At 33.8% G+C, this 24,872-nt stretch overlaps 1 protein-coding gene across 7 annotated transcripts in view; it reads left to right on the forward strand.

Moving 5' to 3' along the window:
- Nucleotides 1-24,872, forward strand: part of LOC129780098 (dopamine D2-like receptor) — a 542,669-nt gene that overhangs the window by 136,651 nt on the left and 381,146 nt on the right. For all 7 annotated transcript variants that reach the window (XM_055788028.1, XM_055788030.1, XM_055788031.1 and 4 more), the window contains exon 3: nucleotides 17,308-17,498. In XM_055788028.1, the coding sequence (XP_055644003.1) occupies nucleotides 17,308-17,498 (191 nt within the window). The remainder of the gene's footprint in view (nucleotides 1-17,307; nucleotides 17,499-24,872) is intronic.

Genomic DNA, 24,872 nt, shown 5'->3' on the forward strand with positions numbered 1-24,872 from the left:
TTGTTTAGACGAAAATTACATTACACTTGATTATATTTTATGGTCAACTGCGAAACAATCACCAAGCAATCACAGTAAACTATTAACGATGATGAGAACTGATGAAACACGGGAGAAATTTAAATATTTATGAACGGGTAACTTCTACGTACTCACGCTAAGGAAACGTCAAACACAAACGATAATGAGTAGTGTTGATAGATTTTTGCCGATTATGTAATAATGTACTTGGTTTAAATTGAATTTACTTCCCAATAAAATGATCCAAAACTGAATGAAATTGGTAGTAGGTGGTAGCTAATAAATGAAACTATCTTTTGGTGCAAAAACATTATCATTTGGTTGTTTTCCAAAGACATGAAAAATTATCAAAGTTACTTTTCACTGATTAATCTACTAATCGACCCCGTTGAATTTACTTTTTACTAAAAAAATCCTAGTTCTTCTTCTTCTTCAATGGCACTAACGTTCCTAGAGGAACTTCGCCGTCTCAACGTAGTATTACTTGCGTCATTTTTATTAGTACTTAGTTGAGATTTCTATGCCAAATAACACGCCTTGAATGCATTCTGAGTGGCAATCTCTAGAATACGCGTGATCACAGTGCAAGTCGGAGGAAATTTCTTTGACGAAAAATTCCCCCGACCAGAACGGGAATCGAACCCGAACACCCTGCATGTTAGTTATGACGCTAACCACTCGGCCAAGGGAGCACAAAAAAATCCTAGTACTTCTACCAAAACTCATCATTATAATATCAGATTATTTTCAGACACAATTCTCGTTCAAGATTTTCAACCACTTGCAAATAACATGTTTCCCCGTTACATGGAATAAATGTTAGATTCAGAAAATATAATAGAATAAAGACAGACCCTCCCCTCTTCTCACCTTAGAGAGGGGGATGAGTGTCCATTCACCATAAAAACGTTTCGTGCCCCCTAAAATCTTCACATGCCAAATTTGACTCCATTTGCTTGATAAGTTTTCGAGTTGTGCAGAAATTTGGTTTTCATTTGTATGACAGCCCACCGTTAGAGAGAGGGGAGAAGTGTCGATCCACCTTAGAAATGTTTCTTCCCCATAAATCCTCCACATACTAAAATTTAGTTTCGTTTGCTTGAATAGTTCTTGAATTATGCGGAAATGTATGCTTCATTTGTATGGCAGCCCTCCTCCCCCCTCAGAGAGACGTTTCCATGATGAATAAACATCCTCCCACTCTCTAAGAAGGGGCTGCCGTACAAATGAGGCATAAATTTCTCAATAACTCAAGAACTAATCAAGCAAACAGAGTCAAATTTGGCATGTGGAGGTTTTAGGAGGCAATAAATGTTTCTATGGTGGTTTGACACTCTCCCCCCTCTGTAAAGAGGGGACTGAATAATTCCAGAACTAATCAAGCAAATGGAATCAAACTTGGCATATATAGGTTTTAAGGATCGATGAACGATTCAATGGTAGTTCGGCTCTTCTCACCCCCCTCTAATGGGAGGCTACCATACAAATGAAAGACAAATTTCTACATAACTCGAGAACCAATCAAGCAAATCGAGCGAAATTTGGCATCTGGAGGTTTTAGGGGGCACAAACCGTGTCTATGGTGAATTGACATTCCTGCTCCCTCTCTAGAGGGGAGTTGCCATACAAATGAAACCCAAATTTCTGTATAACTCGAAAATTAATCAAGCAAATGGAACCAAATTTGGCGTGTGGAAGTTTTAGGGTGCAATAAATATTTCTGTGGTGGTTACATACCCCTTCCATTCTCTGTAAGTGGAGGGCTGCCATACAAATGAAAAGAATTCTGTATAACTCATGAACTTGTCAAGCAAATGGAGCCAAATTTGGAATGAGAAGGTTTTTGGATACGAGAAATGTTTCTATTAAGGTATGACTTGTATGGTATGAATGTTTGACATTCATACATTAATGAAAAAAATGATTTCTTGAGATTCGATTATGTATAGGATTTGAAAATAATTGTTGAAAAAACAATGGTCGAAGAAGGAACAATGGTTTGAAGGTTTATATATTGGGTTGGGGAAAAAGAAATGTCGTATATTGTCAATATATGGCAACACTTAAACATATCTTGTGTTGTACTTATCGCATCGGGTCATACTATACGGCTATTTAAAGACGACAATCTGTGCTACAAGTGTCGTTTTGACAGTGTTGTGATTGTCCGTTTCAGTCTCAAGTTATAGCGTGTCAAAGATGGAGTCCACCAAGCAATAAATTCGCCATATTTTACGTTTTTACTACCTGCGAGGTAAAACTGCAACGAAGGCGGCCGAAAAAATTCGTGTAGTTTATGGACCCGATATTGTAACGATTCGCACAGCACATCGTTGGTTTGATCGATTTCGTTCTGGTGTAGTGGCTGTCGAAGATTCACCCCGTACTGGTAGGCCAATCGTCGTGGAAACCGATAAAATCGTTGAAATCATTCAAGTAGGCCGGCATGTGAGCACTCGCTCGATTGGCCAGGAACTGGATATAGACCATAAAACCGTTTGGAGCCATTTGCAGAAGATAGGATTCCAAAAAAAGCTGGATGTATGGGTGCCACACGAGTTGACGCAAAAAAATCTTTTAAATCGAATCAACGCCTGCGATGCACTGCTGAAACGGAACGAACTCGACCCATTTTTGAAGAAGATGGTGACTGGTTATGAAAAGTGGATCACATACGACAACCTAAAGCAAAAAAGTCGTGGTCGAAGCGCGGTGAGCCGACCCAAACCATAGCCAAGCCCGGATTGACCGCCAGGAAGGTTTTGCTGTGTGTTTGATGGGATTGGAAGGGAATCATCCACTATGAGTTGCTCAACTATGGCCAGACCCTCAACTCGGTTGTCTACTGTGAGCAGCTTGACTGCTTGAAGCAGGCGATTAATCAGAAGCGGCCAGAAATGAAATGATTGTTTTCCACCAGGAAAACGCTCGGCCTCACACATCTTTGATGACCCGCCAGAAGCTACGGGAGCTCGGATGGGATGTCCTATTGCACGTAAAATAGCTCATTGACTTCAATTGGTATGTCGATCATCTAAATCGGTCTAGTAACTCAAACGTTATGAATTTTTGAATAAAGGCATTTCTGGAAAAAGGAAAAAAAATTAGACTTTTTGGAGCATCGGTTAACTTTGAAAAATCATAACTTCAAAACGGAAAAAACACCTCTCTGATTTTTGGATATGTTATGTAAAAAAACCTCAGCTTTTAAGAAAAAAATATTAAAAAATATAGCACCCTTGGTCCCGAGACCATAAAAAACATACGATCAATAATTATGAAAACGGAATCCAATTTTTTACAAGTGTAATATTTTTGCAAAGAAGATTGGAAATCGGTGAAGTAGTTCAAAAAAATTTTGGAAAAAAGGGGAAAAAGTTGATTTTTTACGCAACTCTAAAATGGAAATGGTCACCCCAATAAAAAAAATACAGGTAATGTTTTGCGATAAAGATCAAAATTACCACTTTTCACGAAAATTGGAGAACCACTATATCACATGGAATGGCTGTTATACTATTTATTGTAAAATGTTGCATAGCCCAAGATAAACGTGAGAAAATCAGAACTCTTCGGGTTTCGAGGAGCAAATACCGATGAACATAATCATTGGTTACAAAAATGAAATACACTCTTAATTAGGACTCATCAAGAAATAGCGTTTATTTAATTAATTTTAACTTTTTTTTTGACTATTCGTATTGTGTCTATGATGATATACGTAATTAATTTCTAGAATAACAAGACCACAAAATATACAATACAACTATTTCACAGTGTTTTTATTCAAATTATACTCCGTGTACATATCTGACTAAGTTGAATTAGCACCGTGTGAATCTCAGAATGACACTGTTCATCTCCCCCTCCCCTTCCAAACCTGGAATAAACATCGAAATTCAATTACAAAATAAGCTTAGAAACGACATCCTCTCTCCAGCCTCTTCGTTCTGGCCTGCAAAAGTTTCGCAAGCAAACAATTTTAAAACGATTACTCCGCAATCGTTCAGACAAGTTCGAAAACAAAAGTTAAGCTTAATCAATCAATGGCCGGAAAGTTTCCCGTCAGTTTCAATTCATTACGTCGGAAAGCGATCGGAACTTGATTTGCGCAATTGAAGTGCTTCCTCTCTGCCGTCATGGTGCTGTCCATTCGATTACGCACAAACTGTGCCGGGAGGTGGAAGGTTGAATAATTTCCAAGATCATTAACATTCTCAGGCTCGGTGTCAATCACCAGCTGCTGAAATGATATTTCGCTCTGAATTTGAACCGCTTCCGAAGTGTTCGCGAAGCAAAAGCGAAAGTTTTTGTTTACCTTTCGGAGAAAACGTTCGGTGAATTTTATTAATAAGTTAGCTTGGTTCCGAAGTATTCCACCAACGAGACTCGCCGGCTAATGGATAGCGTTGGTGAAAATTTAATTACACAAGGCGATAATCCGACCCGAAGGCTCAAAACTCGACTCACAAAAACTTTCTTTGATGTCCAAGATATGATGATGGATATTTTTTCCCCCATTCAAGGCTCGTCTTTAATATTTGCTGGCGCCTGTAAATAGTATGATTCATGGTGGCGGGCAAAGTTAAAAATGCCTCCTTTTAGAGGCGTGAAAAACTCAACCAAGGGGATCCGGATGTGGTTTCTGCCATCTGTGTCTTCCGAGAGGTAATTCCAAGTCTATTGTAAACTTTCCTGCTCGGAGGTAAGCAGCACTCGAAAGAGCCGACAAACAATGGTATTACTCAGCTCGTCCTGACGTACAGACATAATAACGACAGGCAGATCTTCTCACTCACTTTGAGAAATTGCCCATCTGGGTCTCGTAAAATGTATTCCGCCTTCTGGCCGCCCCCACCATATCGTACACTCCTTCTTACCATGGAGCGTTAATGACAAAGTATGTTTGTGTGTCTTCGAGTCATAAATAAGAGTAAATTGTTTCATTGTGTACATCAATGTGTTCCGTGGCACCGTACATGGAGTGACATTGACGGGTTAGTAGTAGTCAAGGGGTTGACCCGCTGACGGGGCGACGATGAATCCCATTCTGGTTTCTGGTTTGGTGTGATGTATTTTAATTACAACTCACACTTGCACACGTACGCATCTATTACACCCCTTTCCATTCCAAGCCAGGTTCGGCCAGGCGGGACCCGAGGGGGAGTGAGTGATTGTACCTGCCCAAGGAATGAAACCGATTCCGAGATGTGTTCATTCTCACAGCATGAGCACAAGGGGTGTCGAGAAAAATTACAGAAGCTAAACGATTCTCTCGAAAGTGATGTGAGTAACGATAAGATCGTAAAACGAAGGTATGTTGGGAGCTCATTGAGAGCGGGTAAAGAATTCATTGGACCATAAATTTTGTATCACCAACAAAAGCGGATTTGTCACCAAGAATTCTTCGGGAGAAATTGTAAGTGAAATCATGATACGTTAATTGTTTGCATTTTGTGGTTTTGGTTTCGGAATAAGGATGAATCATAGGTTTTAATTTTCAGTTTTCGCAACACTGAATTATCGGAATCAACCGAAACTTCAGAGAACATATTCCTTACATGAGTAGATAAAAATTTGAAAGTGTATGTCACGACCAACAAAGAAACAACACACAATACAGAAGAAAACCGAGCTGTGTTTCCCTAACACGGACTTCAAAATCAATGTGCCTGGGGAAATCCGCTTTGTCAAAACATGCAAGTCGGGGATATTTTTTGGCGTTGAGTACTTTTGTATCGTTTGTCGTTGTGCAGACCGGAATTTGTTTCCCTAAAACGAACTCTTAAACTGAGAAGACTGGGAAAATCGCCATTTCAGATACTAGAGGTGAATGAACTTTCGTGGTTCGAGAACTACGTAAACATGAGATGTGCAATAATTTTAGAGGGAAATGTAAAATACAATCATCGTTCGACAATCCTTCCGTTCACATATTTTGGTAGTCCTAGGCATCATATGAAACGTAGAAGGACGTTCATCAAATTTATTTGTAAGGAAGAACACAATCTATTACAAAAATTTCGATGTATTCTAAAATAATATTGCAAAATATAATTACGTAGTTCTACGTCGAAAATATGCGGTCGTGTCCTAGATACAACCCCTTAAATTTTTTTATAAAGTTTTGAGGCATAGTATTGCTTTGAAATGTATTCGTACGTGTTTTTATATTTACGATTTTTTTTATAATGTTATTTTTTATTTTCATGAAATCGATTATTTAATTGTGTTTGTGGATTTGAATTTAGAAGACTAAACAAATCATCATCTGATCTATTTGTATAACTATCCAATTTCGAATAAATTCGATGGTAATTCGTTGAATTATCGATGGTAATACAAGTAATGGTGCAACACTTTGTGTATTTTATCCATGTTTTCATTTACAATCTGGTGAGAATGGCGTAAAAAACTGCGCTTTTTACCATAGCTCTTGTAGTGAATCAAATTACCTAATTTTCTTATTTAGTACCCTATGCAATATTTTCCAGAGCGCTAGTGATAAGTTGTGAGGCCCTTCTTACGAATACATGAATATAATATAATCATAGTTTTTATAATGGTAAAAAAAAGAAATAAAAAAATATTAAAAATTTATTGCAGTTCTAGAAATATTCTGAAAAAAATTATAAAAATAAAAAAAAACACATGAACATATTTGAAAATAAATTAAACCAGTACTAGGTCTGAAAATTCTAAAAACAATCATATTTTAGGAATGCAATTTTTGTTGTAAGAATTTTGTTCAAATTCTGAAAAAAATCGCATATCTATAAGGGGCGAAGGAACACATTTGAATATTAATTATAGTATTACTGAATCTCTAGATCCCTAAAAAATCTCATTAATTGAAAAAAAAGTTTTCTACTAAAATTTTTGATGAAAAAAATTTGCCAGCACTACAATCGCGTTAAAGAATTAAAGAATTAAAGAATTAAAAGATTAAAGAATTAAGGAATTAATGAATTAGGGATTAAAGAATTAAAGAATTAAAGAATTAAAGAATTAAAGAATTAAAGAATTAAAGAATTAAAGAATTAAAGAATTAAAGAATTAAAGAATTAAAGAATTAAAGAATTAAAGAATTAAAGAATTAAAGAATTAAAGAATTAAAGAATTAAAGAATTAAGGAATTAAAGAATTAAAGAATTAAAGAATTAAAGAATTAAAGAATTAAAGAATTAAAGAATTAAAGAATTAAAGAATTAAAGAATTAAAGAATTAAAGAATTAAAGAATTAAAGAATTAAAGAATTAAAGAATTAAAGAATTAAAGAATTAAAGAATTAAAGAATTAAAGAATTAAAGAATTAAAGAATTAAAGAATTAAAGAATTAAAGAATTAAAGAATTAAAGAATTAAAGAATTAAAGAATTAAAGAATTAAAGAATTAAAGAATTAAATAATTAAAGAATTAAAGAATTAAAGAATTAAAGAATTAAAGAATTAAAGAATTAAAGAATTAAAGAATTATAGAATTAAAGAATTAAAGAATTAAAGAATTAAAGAATTAAAGAATTGAAGAATTAAAGAATTAAGGAATTAAAGAATTAAAGAATTAAAGAATTAAAGAATTAAAGAATTAAAGAATTAAAGAATTAAAGAATTAAAGAATTAAAGAATTAAAGAATTAAAGAATTAAAGAATTAAAGAATTAAAGAATTAAAGAATTAAAGAATTAAAGAATTAAAGAATTAAAGAATTAAAGAATTAAAGAATTAAAGAATTAAAGAATTAAAGAATTAAAGAATTAAAGAATTAAAGAATTAAAGAATTAAAGAATTAAAGAATTAAAGAATTAAAGAATTAAAGAATTAAAGAATTAAAGAATTAAAGAATTAAAGAATTAAAGAATTAAAGAATTAAAGAATTAAAGAATTAAAGAATTAAAGAATTAAAGAATTAAAGAATTAAAGAATTAAAGAATTAAAGAATTAAAGAATTAAAGAATTAAAGAATTAAAAAATTAAAGAATTAAAGAATTAAAGAATTAAAGAATTAAAGAATTAAAGAATTAAAGAATTAAAGAATTAAAGAATTAAAGAATTAAAGAATTAAAGAATTAAAGAATTAAAGAATTAAAGAATTAAAGAATTAAAGAATTAAAGAATTAAAGAATTAAAGAATTAAAGAATTAAAGAATTAAAGAATTAAAGAATTAAAGAATTAAAGAATTAAAGAATTAAAGAATTAAAGAATTAAAGAATTAAAGGAATCAACCGAAAATTCAGAGAACATATTCCTTACATGAGTAGATAAAAATTTGAAAGTGTATGTTACGACCAACAAAGAAACAACACACAATACAGAAGAAAACTATACAAAAAGAACACTATAAACGCATCCTCTGCGGTGAATCTGAGGCCGCACCTGAAAAAAGGACATTTATTATATTATATAAACAGATACGTATGCTTCCTTATCTTTTAGTTAGTCACAGCCTGAAAAGAACGTTGTATACACATAATTGGACAACACATAATACTCACCTTTAAGGACAACACAACAATCATAACACTCATATAAACAATAACAACCCAATTGTCAAAGAACAGGAACGGATGGAAATGAACCTGCTATACAACGAAAATTCCAGACGCAATACAAACAAAGTCATTCGCTATTCAGATGACTATGGGACCAACCATATAAATAGGGCACGAAATGGCTAGAACAGGGTCAGTTTCAAATGACCCATCGAACAGTGTAGACCAAACATCTTTGGCCATATTCGTTCTCATCTCTACATCTTCATCGGGTAGCCAGTCTACTCTATACTCATCCACTCTTCGGAACTCTGTTCAAAAACTATCTGGGTGGGGACAGCGCATCTTACTATGGCGGTGTAAAATTTTAGTACTAAAAAAATATTTTCACACATTTTGATTTTTTTTAGAATTTTGAGATCCAGTGTTGGTTTAATTAATATATTAAAATATGTTCGTATGTTTGTATGTATGTGATTTTTTTTCTGAAAATTTCTAGGATTGCGCGGTACGAAAATATCTAATAATTTAAAAAAAATATTTTTTTTAAATTTCCTTTTCCTGAAATTTTGCAATATTTTTTTATTTTCCTGAAATCTATATTTGTATTGTATTCAAGTGTTCGAAAAAAGTGCCCCCAACATTATCACTAGAGCTATGGAAAATATTGTATAGGGTACCAAATAAGAAAATTAGGTAATTTTCTAAATTCCCATATGGTTCACTACAAAAGCTATAGTGAAAACGTAGTTTTTCTTTTTTTACTCCATTCTCAATTGACTTGAGAATGAAAATTTAAGAAAATACTCAAAGTGCGTCTACTATGGTGTACCAAGATAAATTATAATTTTTTTTTATCGAAAATAAAAGTTTTGAAACTGAAATTGGAAATTTTGGATTTTTTTAAATTTTTAGATCCATACAAACATAATTTTCATTTAGCTGTAAGTGTTTTTGATATGTGATTTTTTCAGAATTGTAGAGCGTGCTGCGGTACAATTTTTTGGTGATTCGAAATTTTGTAATTTTTGACGTAGAACGTCTTTTAGGAAGGGTGCCAAATCAGAAAACAGTGAAACAGTTATGAAATAAAGTTAACGTCAATAACTATTTTCACTGTCAACGAATTCTCATGATTTGCATACCAATCGAATCGGAAATTCGCTAAGATTTGTTTGATATGCTATACATTACAATTCGCTAATCTCTAAACGGTTTAAATTCATGAAAACTGGAAGTACTTCCTTTTTCCCATACATTTGTTCTGCCGATTTGTGTGTTAACCCTACTCGTATTTCGAATGCTTATAACTCGAACATTACTTAACAGATTGGAAAGATATTTGCATCAATTGATAGGAAATATTTCTACGCGTCTATCACAATTAAAAAATGTTACTTTTCATGAGATGAACAATTGAACAACTGTAAAATGTCAAACGTTATCTAAACGCCCTAACTGCCATGTTTTGGTTGGCCCGATTTACAGCTTTCCCAACACAGACTTCAAAATCAAAGTACCTGAGGAAATCCGGTTTGCAAATATGCATGCAAGTCGGGGGTATTTTTGTTCCCACCGAGCTGTGTTTCCCTAACACGGACTTCAAAATCAATGTGCCTGGGGAAATCCGCTTTGTCAAAACATGCAAGTCGGGGATATTTTTTGGCGTTGAGTACTTTTGTATCGTTTGTCGTTGTGCAGACCGGAATTTGTTTCCCTAAAACGAACTCTTAAACTGAGAAGACTGGGAAAATCGCCATTTCAGATACTAGAGGTGAATGAACTTTCGTGGTTCGAGAACTACGTAAACATGAGATGTGCAATAATTTTAGAGGGAAATGTAAAATACAATCATCGTTCGACAATCCTTCCGTTCACATATTTTGGTAGTCCTAGGCATCATATGAAACGTAGAAGGACGTTCATCAAATTTATTTGTAAGGAAGAACACAATCTATTACAAAAATTTCGATGTATTCTAAAATAATATTGCAAAATATAATTACGTAGTTCTACGTCGAAAATATGCGGTCGTGTCCTAGATACAACCCCTTAAATTTTTTTATAAAGTTTTGAGGCATAGTATTGCTTTGAAATGTATTCGTACGTGTTTTTATATTTACGATTTTTTTTTATAATGTTATTTTTTATTTTCATGAAATCGATTATTTAATTGTGTTTGTGGATTTGAATTTAGAAGACTAAACAAATCATCATCTGATCTATTTGTATAACTATCCAATTTCGAATAAATTCGATGGTAATTCGTTGAATTATCGATGGTAATACAAGTAATGGTGCAACACTTTGTGTATTTTATCCATGTTTTCATTTACAAGCTGGTGAGAATGGCGTAAAAAACTGCGCTTTTTACCATAGCTCTTGTAGTGAATCAAATTACCTAATTTTCTTATTTAGTACCCTATGCAATATTTTCCAGAGCGCTAGTGATAAGTTGTGAGGACCTTCTTACGAATACATGAATACAATATAATCATAGTTTTTATAATGGTAAAAAAAAGAAATAAAAAAATATTAAAAATTTTTTGCAGTTCTAGAAATATTCTGAAAAAAATTACAAAAATAAAAAAAAAAAAACACATGAACATATTTGAAAATAAATTAAACCAGTACTAGGTCTGAAAATTCTAAAAACAATCATATTTTAGGAATGCAATTTTTGTTGTAAGAATTTTGTTCAAATTCTGAAAAAAATCGCATATCTATAAGGGGCGAAGGAACACATTTGAATATTAATTATAGTATTACTGAATCTCTAGATCCCTAAAAAATCTCATTAATTGAAAAAAAAAGTTTTCTACTAAAATTTTTGATGAAAAAAATTTGCCAGCACTACAATCGCGTTAAAGAATTAAAGAATTAAGGAATTAAAGAATTAAGGAATTAAAGAATTAAAGAATTAAAGAATTAAAGAATTAAAGAATTAAAGAATTAAAGAATTAAAGAATTAAAGAATTAAAGAATTAAAGAATTAAAGAATTAAAGAATTAAAGAATTAAAGAATTAAAGAATTAAAGAATTAAAGAATTAAAGAATTAAAGAATTAAAGAATTAAAGAATTAAAGAATTAAAGAATTAAAGAATTAAAGAATTAAAGAATTAAAGAATTAAAGAATTAAAGAATTAAAGAATTAAAGAATTAAAGAATTAAAGAATTAAAGAATTAAAGAATTAAAGAATTAAAGAATTAAAGAATTAAAGAATTAAAGAATTAAAGAATTAAAGAATTAAAGAATTAAAGAATTAAAGAATTAAAGAATTAAAGAATTAAAGAATTAAAGAATTAAAGAATTAAAGAATTAAAGAATTAAAGAATTAAAGAATTAAAGAATTAAAGAATTAAAGAATTAAAGAATTAAAGAATTAAAGAATTAAAGAATTAAAGAATTAAAGAATTAAAGAATTAAAGAATTAAAGAATTAAAGAATTAAAGAATTAAAGAATTAAAGAATTAAAGAATTAAAGAATTAAAGAATTAAAGAATTAAAGAATTAAAGAATTAAAGAATTAAAGAATTAAAGAATTAAAGAATTAAAGAATTAAAGAATTAAAGAATTAAAGAATTAAAGAATTAAAGAATTAAAGAATTAAAGAATTAAAGAATTAAAGAATTAAAGAATTAAAGAATTAAAGAATTAAAGAATTAAAGAATTAAAGAATTAAAGAATTAAAGAATTAAAGAATTAAAGAATTAAAGAATTAAAGAATTAAAGAATTAAAGAATTAAAGAATTAAAGAATTAAAGAATTAAAGAATTAAAGAATTAAAGAATTAAAGAATTAAAGAATTAAAGAATTAAAGAATTAAAGAATTAAAGAATTAAAGAATTAAAGAATTAAAGAATTAAAGAATTAAAGAATTAAAGAATTAAAGAATTAAAGAATTAAAGAATTAAAGAATTAAAGAATTAAAGAATTAAAGAATTAAAGAATTAAAGAATTAAAGAATTAAAGAATTAAAGAATTAAAGAATTAAAGAATTAAAGAATTAAAGAATTAAAGAATTAAAGAATTAAAGAATTAAAGAATTAAAGAATTAAAGAATTAAAGAATTAAAGAATTAAAGAATTAAAGAATTAAAGAATTAAAGAATTAAAGAATTAAAGAATTAAAGAATTAAAGAATTAAAGAATTAAAGAATTAAAGAATTAAAGAATTAAAGAATTAAAGAATTAAAGAATTAAAGAATTAAAGAATTAAAGAATTAAAGAATTAAAGAATTAAAGAATTAAAGAATTAAAGAATTAAAGAATTAAAGAATTAAAGAATTAAAGAATTAAAGAATTAAAGAATTAAAGAATTAAAGAATTAAAGAATTAAAGAATTAAAGAATTAAAGAATTAAAGAATTAAAGAATTAAAGAATTAAAGAATTAAAGAATTAAAGAATTAAAGAATTAAAGAATTAAAGAATTGAAGAATTAAAGAATTAAAGAATTAAAGAATTAAAGAATTAAAGAATTAAAGAATTAAAGAATTAAAGAATTAAAGAATTAAAGAATTAAAGAATTAAAGAATTAAAGAATTAAAGAATTAAAGAATTAAAGAATTAAAGAATTAAAGAATTAAAGAATTAAAGAATTAAAGAATTAAAGAATTAAAGAATTAAAGAATTAAAGAATTAAAGAATTAAAGAATTAAAGAATTAAAGAATTAAAGAATTAAAGAATTAAAGAATTAAAGAATTAAAGAATTAAAGAATTAAAGAATTAAAGAATTAAAGAATTAAAGAATTAAAGAATTAAAGAATTAAAGAATTAAAGAATTAAAGAATTAAAGAATTAAAGAATTAAAGAATTAAAGAATTAAAGAATTGATGAAATAAATAAATTTTCAAAGTAAACCGATGGTCAAAAGATTAAATTTCCATTTTTTTAAATCCAAAAATGCCTTCATTAAAAAATATAACTTTTGAACTACTGGACCCATTTAGATGATCGACATATCAAATTGAAGTCAATGAGCCATAGATCCTATGATAAACTTAGGGGTTCAAAAAATGGTCAAAATTTCTTATATGGTAACTTATATAATATTTTCCATAGAGCTGGTGATTTGGTTTGGGGGCACTTTTTACTTCCTTACCCAACAGGCCCTTTATAGTATAGCCTTCTCAATAGAGCTCTTCTAAGCAGTGTTGCCACACGTACAGATTTATCAGGAAGGGTACAGATTTTTTTCATAATTTGTTTTACAGATTCTGTACGGTACAGAGTACAGATTTTCGTCAAAAAGTACAGATTGGTACAGATTTTTCTGCGTGCGAAATTTCTTACATTCGAACAAAGCATAATTAAGGTACATGACGACTTTTACTGCTGCAGCGTCGCTTGAATAATTTTTTTTTAAATTTTAATTCATGATAGTACACAATCTAGATCCAAAAAAAACTATGTATAAACATTATAAAACACACGAAGGGCTTGAAAATGTAAATGTAGTATTTGTAGTAAATAAATGAGTATGTTTTCATACTAACAAACAGTGTCTTAGAATATCAACAAATATTCACGAGAAACGAATATGATTTTGTTCCTGTGTAAATGACTTTTTTTCAGCTTGAAACACACTGCCCTCATTATATGACAATAACAAACGAGTTCATTTTGTTCATATCGCTGTTGCATGAGCAAATTTGCTATAACGAATGAATACGACATTGAGTGGGGTTCATAAATTTGCTGTTATTTATACTTTGGATATCAAAAGCAACAAATTGATATTCATCACATCCGAAACGATATTCGTTCTGGCAGTGAATTTAAGTTCAAAATAAATTTTATTTGGCGAGACGGTAGCAACGGCATATGCAGAATGGATACAACGAGTGGTTTTGGCTACCGTCGAGTCATTTGCGACATCGGGAATTTCATAAGGTATTTCCGATTACGGCATCCGGGAAATGCAAAACCCAACCGCACACAGCAGCCTCAGGTTAGAAGTTAACAACAGCTGATATTCATTTGGCTGAAATGAAATTCAGTTCTGACGTTTCCGATAATCAAGATGAAAATGACACTGGGTGGAAAAAATAAACATCAAAACATATTGAAGGACAAAAGTTCATTTGCTCATATTCAATGGTTGCCAGGGTCTGTCATTTTAATTTTCGTTTGGAATATATAGGTTTTCGATGCAACCTAGCCCGAAAATCTATGCATTTGATCTTAGCGAAGGTGATTTTTTCCAACACTGCAACAAATATTTTCGATGGTACAGATTTTTGGACAGAAAAGTACAGATGAGAAAGACTTTCATCCCCTCTTGTACAGATTAAAATCTGGCAACACTGCTTCTAAGCATTACACTTTTTCCAATAAACAATCCTGTCATCGAATGATTTTTTATAGCTGTATTTAGGAATTGACGTCAGTTCTCGCATTAAATTCGTTTTTATGTCTTCAATTCTATTAGAAAGGGTTTTCCCAAGCGGTAATTTGAGTTTAAGAAATAGTAAAAAATTACACCCATGTCTCGTGGTAAGTAATAATGCTTCGGATCAGCGTGTGATCAGTATATGATCATTTGAGCATATCTTCAGCCACATGATCGATGATTTTTGTTTTTGTTGAAAATTGAGCTCTGTTGGCACTAGTCGTGTTGTGACGTTTCTCATGCCCCAAACATCAACCAAAATATGACGAACGGCTCGTGAGAGATTTTTAGTTCACGGGCTAGCTCTCTCAAACCTAAATGAAGATTTCCGAGCATCATTCCTTCTATTTTGTCGATGTTTTCATCAGTCGAAGAGATTGATAGTCGTCCTTAATGTGGCAAAACGATTTTATTTGCAACACAAAATTTCACGCAATATCTTCAGAAATTGAAATTATTCATAGAAATCATCCATAGCAAAAATCGCCGAGCAATAAAAAAATAACTTGTTCTTAAAAACGCTTTAAATAAACTAAATGACAGAACGTGCTCAGTATTCACATTAGCACTACCGACAGCCGTTCAGCTCATACAAGTGAGGTGCTCATTTGGAACAGCTCTTCAGCTCTGTTGAATTTTGCGGTTGTCCACACAATTGTATAACTACCATGGGACATTTAATAGTGTGTATTTTCTTAATAGACGGAAAGCAAAAAAATAAGCGAATTTAATTTGTAATTGTACACAAACTAAAACTAATATGAATTCTAATAATATAATATACAACAAATATTCAATGCTGAAATACAACATAGAAGATGCTTAGGATATGCTGAACTTAAACAACAGAAAAAATAGGAAAAATTAAAGTTAAATTAAAGAAGTAACGAACGATTGAATATCTTCAAACAAAAACTTTTTTCCTATCTGGCATCTCTGCTAAAGCTAAAGAACGAAGAGGGACACACGAAAACGAACTGACGTCATATCATGAAGCGCGCGAGACGAAAAATTCTTTCGCGTCTCACAATTCACACTCTCTGCAGCTTTTGCGCACCACAGCTTTGCAGCTCTTCAACTCAACAGCTCAGCAGCTCATCAGCTCAGCTGCTCATTAGCTCAACAGCTCATCAGCTCAACAGCTCAGCAGCTCATCAGCTCTCCAGCTCCGTAATGAGCCGATGAGCTGCGTTGTTTTGATTGCGAGCCGATCCGATTCCACTCACTATGATGAAGCGATTCAAATGAACAGCTCATGAGCGGATGGCACATCTCTAGTTCAGCTGAAGGATTTAAAATTACAAATCCCCCGTATAGTTTTGACAGAATGTAATACCAACAGAACAACATTCGGCGCCTATTATAAATCCGTAAAATCATATGTCTACGAAAATTGGAATATTTCGAATATTTCAAATTTTGCGTAAAAACAAAAACAAAGTTTTAATTTGGCCCAAAGTGAAGATCATTTTTAAATACCACACCTAAGGGAAATCATACGGTTTCGCTTCCAAATGGGATTTAAATTTCATAATCACCCAAATATCCATTCCCACCTGGGGTAAAATCGTCCCTAAACGAAATCAACGGTATATCGCCCATAATTTAACTACCGTTCCAATACGACCGAATGTCACGGAGATCACTTTCTCCAAAACTTGCAATGCTTCACAATGTCGTATCTCATTGCCACTAACACACACACACACACACACAGATCCACTTTCCAGTCAACATAATTTAACCGAATACCTCCGTAATCGTGTCTCGGGTGCCATAAAGTTGTCTTCTGGCTTCCTGCTGTAGGTTAACTCGTGCAGTTCCTCTCCACCGCCAGAGCCCGGATGATGACGTACCGGTGCTGAAATTTATTAATATTGGGATGTCATAATTTTGTAATACGACTGGGATGGAATCAAATTTATGTTCGTTTTGCCGGGCTTGTTCTACCAGTATTACTATAACCTACACACACACACATCCTTAGATAGATACAGTTACACGTCAGCAAAGTTCCGGTAGCAGCAGTATCATCACCACTTCCAGTGTCTGGCAAAGTTTGTGCAAAGCACTCCAGTAAGATATGAACTGTTCCGGATATTTGTATTTTCCCACCCACTCCCGCACTTCCACGCATCTGGAGTATGTTAACTTTGCTACCTCCGGCGGGATGAAACGAGGTTGCATATTTTCTACACATCAAGCTCTTTGTGGTGGATACACACGGCACATTTCTTAGTTTAATAAGGAAAAGGGTAATTTTCATTTTAATTTGAGTTTAAATTTCCAACGTAATTCAAGTCAGTTTTACGATTTTCTCAGGGGCTTTCCTCGGTTTGATTTTATTCTTGAGCAGATGATGAATTTTGGAGTTTAACAACTATCACGCTCTCTTCTCTTCCAGATGACTACAACTACTGGGGCCTGATCCTAGTGCTGTTCCCAATCCTGACCCTGTTCGGCAATGTGCTAGTGATACTGGCCGTGTGCCGCGAGCGGACTTTACAAACGGTGACCAACTACTTCATAGTGTCCCTCGCGTTGGCCGATCTGCTGGTCGCGGTCGTGGTGATGCCATTTGCCGTCTACGTGCTGGTAAGTGTACCCATGTTTCCTACTGCTTCCAGTTGCAATTCATGGTCTGTCTGGGGGGCAACATTCCACAACGGTTCCAGAACTGCGCCCACGGCGGCGGGAGAGCGCAAAAGGATGCAGGAATGTCGGTTTAACAAGAACGAACAAATAGCTTTCGCCAGAAATTAAAACCTACATTTGGTTTGCGCAAATTTCGGTACATTGTTTTGCCGTTTCGTCTGTTTCTTTCCGACAGCAAGAAACGCCATCGAAGCTGCTCTTCCGTTCATTTTATTTCGTCGGCGTTGCTGCATCTGTTTATTTTCTGCTGAAATATTCAGCACAGCATTCCCAAACCCGAAAGGACGGGGTAGTGGTGGCTTTCGGTGTTGCTGTTCCCGGTCGGAGATTTGTTGGTGGCGGTTATTACTTTTCTAACAGACTGGCCAACGTTTCTTATGCAACGGGGGTTTACTGCAGTAATGTTTGCTTTTTCATCTAACGATGTAAGCAAGTATGAATAATTCATAACTGTTCGTATGGGAGTGAAATTTTGTGCAGTGAAGAAACATCGGGAGATGACATTCTCCTAAGTGTGGTGCATTTGAGAGGGAATCAAAAACTAAGCAAAAACAAAGAACTAAGGATGTGACTTCATGTTTTCAGATTGTTTTTTGTTTTTTGTTTTTAAAGAAAAATTTCAACGAACCAAAACACGTGTAAGAAAAGCAGTTGTCAAAAATTAACTGAACATTCAAAATAGCCGTACTTGTCAGCATAAGTGAGAGACATGAGTACCAACATAATGCCACCAAAAATATAAAGGGTGTGTCACATCAAATTGCATCACGGAAAAAACGCTGTAGAAATTCGCCCAGTAGACCGATCCTTTTGAAAATTTTAGACAGTAAAATAAAAACTATTAAACAACTTTTGGCATTTTCTTTTTATTCATACTTCGAGCCCAAGCCCGTATGCTCGCACCTTCCTCTTTACGCCGTCCATAAGGGGCTGTCCACATACCACGTGGACAACTTTAGGGGTGGTAGGGGTTACAAAAATGTCCACGTTTGTCCACGGTGAGGGGGGAGGGGGTCTATATCACATCCACGTGGACACTAATAAATATTTTGAAAAACAAATATATATCTGTGTTCAACAATATAAGAAAAATATTCTGCATTGCAAGCAAATCTATACGTATTTCTGCTGTCTGATAGCACTGCGCGGTAAAAATTCTATATTTATACACATCGTTGAAATTTTTGCCGAAATTTGTATTCAGAGAGTATCGCACATGAGCTGAGAGCTATCGATTTGTTTTAATTGATTTTAAAGAATCTTACGTTATCATTATCAATCAGAATTGGGACGCTATTATCGGCAGGATCAGATACCACTAAAGCATGTTGGAATGTTGTAATATTAATTAAACACGACATTGTTTTCGATGTTTCGATTCAGTTTCCGCTCTCAATGTAAAAACCGCTTCGTTTATGTTATTCAAGAACTCGAACAACAAATTCATTCACGGGGACCTATCTTTAGAGAAGTCTTCCTAGCAGCGATGCTCTTCTTCGGTGAATTATAATATTTTGTGGAATACGCTTCTAGTTATTGGGTAGTCCAGCAAGTTTGGGTGCGCTACTGATGATAATCGAATCGAGACGCTGATGAACAATAATCCTCGGTATACGACACATCAATTAGCAGGTTCCTTACAAGTATCTATGTTCATGAGCACCTGGTGAAACTAGATTAAGGAACGCTACAATGTATGAGTTCTACACCTGTTGACCGAAAACATGAAATGGATCGTATCTTCATCAACAACTCACTTCATAAATGCAATGAAAACTCGCAGTTTGATGCAAATAGTGTCAGGCGAAGAAAAATATTATCCTTTACAACAATGTTGAGCGAAAAAAAATCTTTGAGGTGAGCGAAATGAACCATCATATCTTCATATCTCCAAAACCGATCTTCACCTGCAGAAAGTCATTCTTTGTGTCTAGTAAGATAGATAAAAAATTATGCATTATAAGCTTCTACCAAACATACAATTGATAAACTTCAACAAGCACTATTCATAACTAAACGAAGCAAAATCGTCAATCTAGAACAAACGTTCAGAATTGGCCAAGGCGTCCTCTTCCAGAATAATGCCATACCTCATATTTCTTTGGAAGCCCCTCCAAAAATTTTTAGAGTTTGACTAGGATGAGATAGTCTACCGGCTATCATCAGATATTGCAATTTTTGTTCATCACGTTCGCTAAGTAAGCGATCGATCGTGAGTTTAAAACTCAGGGTCCTCAATTGACCATCTTTGTGTTGTAACAGAATAACTACGTCCACGCAACAATTATCAGCGATGGAAATCGATCCACGGCCGAAATAAGATCGATTCATCCTTACAACTGCACTGCTCTGCAAGAAACATCGGGCTGTTGTTCTATTAATAACACAACAATGATCATATTAACTGTGTCCGCTGTCCGGTGGTCCAGCTGGACAATGGAAGAACAGATAGAGTACTCTTACGCCTTAATGGCTATTGTATAATGTACCATATGCAATGGTATGAAAGGAATACTCTTACATCTAATATGGCAACTGTGTCATGCGCTATTTATAGATTTGACAAAAAAATGTGACATGTACACGATAAAATGCTAATGAACCTAAATAAATAAACAAATGGGATAAAAAAAATAATTTCGACTCATTGGACACAGTTTTTTAACGAGAAAACAAAGAAGTTCTGCGATGATAAATTCAGCAAGTTGCATGAAGAATGATGAATGATCGGCAATTTTGGAGTTGAACACGCCAAAACTACATAGCACAACACAACATGTCTATATCCTTATACATGTTATGATTTTCAATCACTGTATTCCAACTACGAAGCACTTGATTTCATTGTCTTATTCTCTTGAAAACTCACAGTTCAGCCAGCTTGCGTCGGTTTATGATAGAAAATGTCCGAGATTAGATTTACATGTGATGTTTTGCTATAACGTAAATATTATGTTTTATAACGTGATCACATGATAAATGATATTTGGAAGTAAACAAACAGCAATACAAATAGCTTCACGAGTTGTTGTCCCTCAAAGCTGTCAAAGAATTGAGAAGAAATTGCCTCTGTTAATTATGTTCACATGTTTATAATGTACAAACATATAATAGAGAATAGAAACAAACATAAACTTAAATTTAGGCGCAATTCAGCTATTTTTACGATTATTTTTTCCAAGAAATAGAGAAATGTCCACGTGGACAACAGGGGGAGGGGTATAGACAATGTCCATGTTTGTCCACGGTGGGGGAGGGGGGTGTCTGAAATCGTAGTTTTTCTGTCCACGTGGTATGTGGACAGCCCCTAAGGTTCTGTACAACGTCAGGTTGTAGTTTTTTTTTAACAGAAATCCATTTTCTCTTGAAGTCCGCCTCCGATTTGACAACTTTTGGGTTCTTCCGGAGGGTCTGCTTCATAATCGCCCAATATTTCTCTATTGGGCGAAGTTCCGGCGCGTTGGACGGGTTCATTTCCTTTGGCACGAAGGTGACCCCGTTGGCTTCGTACCACTCCAACACGTCCTTTGAATAGTGGCACGAAGCGAGATCCGGCCAGAAGATGGTCGGGCCCTCGTGCTACTTCAATAGTGGTAGTAAGCGCTTCTGTAGGCACTCCTCAAGGTAAACCTGCCCGTTTACCGTGCCGGTCATCACGAAGGGGGCGCTCCGCTTTCCGCAAGAGCAGATCGCTTGCCACACCATGTACTTTTTGGCAAACTTGGATAGTTTCTGCTTGCGAATCTCCTCCGGAACGCTGAATTTGTCCTCTGCGGAGAAGAACAACAGGCCCGGCAGCTGACGAAAGTCCGCTTTGACGTAGGTTTCGTCGTCCATTACCAGGCAATGCGGCTTCGTCAGCATTTCGGTGTACAGCTTCCGGGCTCGCGTCTTCCCCACCATGTTTTGCCTTTCGTCGCGGTTAGGAGCCTTCTGAACCTTGTATGTACGCAGGCCCTCCCGCTGCTTGGTCCGCTGGACGAATGAACTTGACAAATTCAGCTTATTGGCGACATCCCGGACCGAACTTCTCGGATTACGTCTAAACTGCTTAACTACGCGCTTGTGATCTTTTTCACTGACGGAGCATCCATTTTTGCCGTTCTTCACCTTCCGGTCGATGGTTAGGTTCTCGAAGTATCGTTTTAGTACTCTGCTGACCGTGGATTGGACGATTCCCAGCATCTTACCGATGTCCCGATGTGACAACTCCGGATTCTCGAAATGAGTGCACAGGATTAATTCACGACGCTCTTTTTCGTTCGACGACATTTTTCCAAATTTACGAAAAATTGACAGTGAAGCATGGTCAACGTGATCTATACACTCTTATCTGATTATAAGCGAAAGCTGAAGATATAATTCCTAAAAATTAAATTTCTACAGCGTTGTTTCCGTGATGCAATTTGATGTGACACACCCTTTAGAATCGAATATACGTAACCCGCGTAAATTCGAAAGTCATATTTCCATTTTAGGGGGGAGCTAATTTTTTTTCCACTTTTTACCAAAAATGCCTTTTTTCAAAAACTCTTAAATTCTGAGCTACTGGACCGATTCAGATGATCGACATATCAAATTGAAGCCAATTAGCCAATTAGTCTTTTGTGAGAAAAATATTGCCCTAGCCAAATTTTTGATTTTGGTTTCGTAATTATTGATTGTATTTGTTTTTTTATAGTTTACAAGGTTTCGGGATCAAGAGCGCTATATGTTTTCATATTTTTTTCTTGAAAGGTTTTTTACATAACACATAAAAAAATCAGATTTTGTCATGATTTGTTTTGTTCGTTTTTGAGTTATGATTTTTCAATGTTAACATGTTTTCAGTCCTCGTTCAATATTCCTATTGTTTCGATTGTAGCATGGCTACATTATCAATACTCATTATTACGAGGGTAGTTCAAAAAATAAGTTTCAGTGCCTCAGAAATCGAAGAAAAATAAAGTTAGGACAAAAAAATGAGATGATTTTCGTAGTCTACGTTTTATTTTCTATTTTTCTACATAATCGCCGGAACGTTCGTGGCATTTTTCATAGTGTGGCACGAGTTTCTCTATTCCGAACGTAAAGTGCGTAGCGTCCAACTTTTTGATGTATGATGCAACTGCGTCACGAATTTCTTCAGTGTTATCGAATCGTTGACCGTCGAACGCCTGTTTCATCACCGGGAATAAGTGATAGTTGCTAGAGGCGAGGTCTGGGGAGTAAGGAGGATGCTCGAACACAGTCCATTTAAATTTTTTTAATTGCTCTTGAGTTACGCGAGCACAATGGAGCCGCGAATTATCGTGGATGAGGAACACTCCTCTCGCCTTTTGTTCTTAATCGCGGCGTTCGGCGGTCAACGATTCGATAACACTGAAGAAATTCGTGACGCAATTACATCGTATTTCAAAAAGTTGGACGCTACGCACTTCGCACTCGAAATAGAATAACTCGTGCCACGCTATGAAAAATGCCTCGAACGTTACGGCGATTATGTAGAAAAATAGAAAATAAAATGTAGATTACGAAAGTCAACTTGTTTTTTGTCCTAACTTTATTTTTCCGAAATTTCTGAGGCACTGAAACCTATTTTTTGAACGACCCTCGTATTTCTTACCCTAGACCGGGGGTTCTCAAAGTGGTCGATATCAGTTTCCCAGGGGTCGACAAGATACTATATAAGTTGTTTTACGTGAACCAACTCGTTATAAGAATGACTAATATTTTAGTGGAAAGAATTATTGTCGAAACTTGTATTAATAATTATTAATTACACTTGATATTTTCTGAATTTTATGTCTATATTGATATGATATCAAAAATGATATCAAGTTAACTCACTTGATCAACCACAAATTTTTGGGGGTAGATGGTATCACTTCATTCTGGAAAAGGGATCTCTTGCCCAAAATAGTTTGAGAGTCTTTATTCTAGACCATCATGTTATACGTTAAAACTTGAATCAATTTGGATTATTGCTTTTGTATCGCATAAGTTAATTAGATTGGACTTAGGTAATAGATCTTTCCCGGACTATAAGGAACTCCATATCGATACTCTTTTTGATAAGATTAGATATTTAAATAAACAATCTTATGGTTTATAACTATGCACATGGCAGACTGTTATATTTTTCATTAAGCTACCTGCGCAACCAAAACATGTTAACTTTGAAAAATAATAATCCAAAAACGAAAAAAATGCCTCTCTGAGTTTTGGATATGTTATGCAATAAAAGCTCAGTGAAAAATTTCTCTACGAAAAAGAAAAATTTTACGCTTTCGCGTGAGTTCTGTTCTTAGACTACCTTTATTTCTATTTTGCTAAAATATATATACACGTTTTTCTTACTCATGAGAAGGAGAAAGAATTCTCCTTTACCTAAACTACAGGTACTAAAAAACTAAAAAGAGAAAAGAAAATATTTGTCGCCTGTTCATCAGGTCTAAAATTTATGTTATTGTTTTTCTTTCCCTATCCTATCCGGAGACGTAAACAATCTTCTTGGGGAATACATTTTTCTTCTTTTTCTATTTCCTTTGTTTCGTCCACAAGCGGCCGAAGCATCCTAGTTTATTGCCCTTATCCGCAATAAATGAATCTCTCAATTTTTATAATTTTATTGCTTCAATTTGCTCTTGTTTCCCTTTTTTTTTATTTGGGGTTCCCTATCGGGTTGTGATGTCTATTTTCCATCCGTAACACTCAGCTTTCAAGAGAAAAATATGAAATATATAGCGCCCTCTATTTTTAACCACATAAACTAAAAAAAACAAATACAATCAATAATCACTAAAACAAAATCCAAATTGTTTACAAGTGTAACAACGTTTCAAAGAAATCTAGCTAATTGGTTTCAATTTGATATGTTGATCTGGATCGTTCCAGTAAGAGTGGCAACTTAAAGTTTGGAATTCAAAAAAAGACAAGCTGTCAAAAAAAAGCAAACATACTTGAAGAGGACCTGATTTATTGAAATTAAAGATAGGGAAAGGTGGCTCTGACCCGACCAACTATTATTTCAACGACTATTCATCACATTAAATTTAATTTTTTTTTTGCTACTTCGGCGTTGAAATGCATACTATAGCTCTTTAACTATTTTTTCTAATGCTCGGCGAGGTTCATGAGTATTAAAGAAAAGGGAAAACTGAGGCCAAATCGGAATTCCCCTGCATGGTCCAGAGCCGAATCTCTATTTTTTTGCTAATCAACTCCCAATTATGGGGGTCTTCTAGCCACATTGGTTGCGCGTTCGCTTAGTAAGCGATCGAACGTTAGTTCAAAACTCAGTGCCCTCATTGACCATCTTTGTGTTGTTACAGA

Source organism: Toxorhynchites rutilus, chromosome 3, assembly GCF_029784135.1.
Source record: "Toxorhynchites rutilus septentrionalis strain SRP chromosome 3, ASM2978413v1, whole genome shotgun sequence".
NCBI classification, from domain to species: Eukaryota; Metazoa; Arthropoda; class Insecta; order Diptera; family Culicidae; genus Toxorhynchites; species Toxorhynchites rutilus.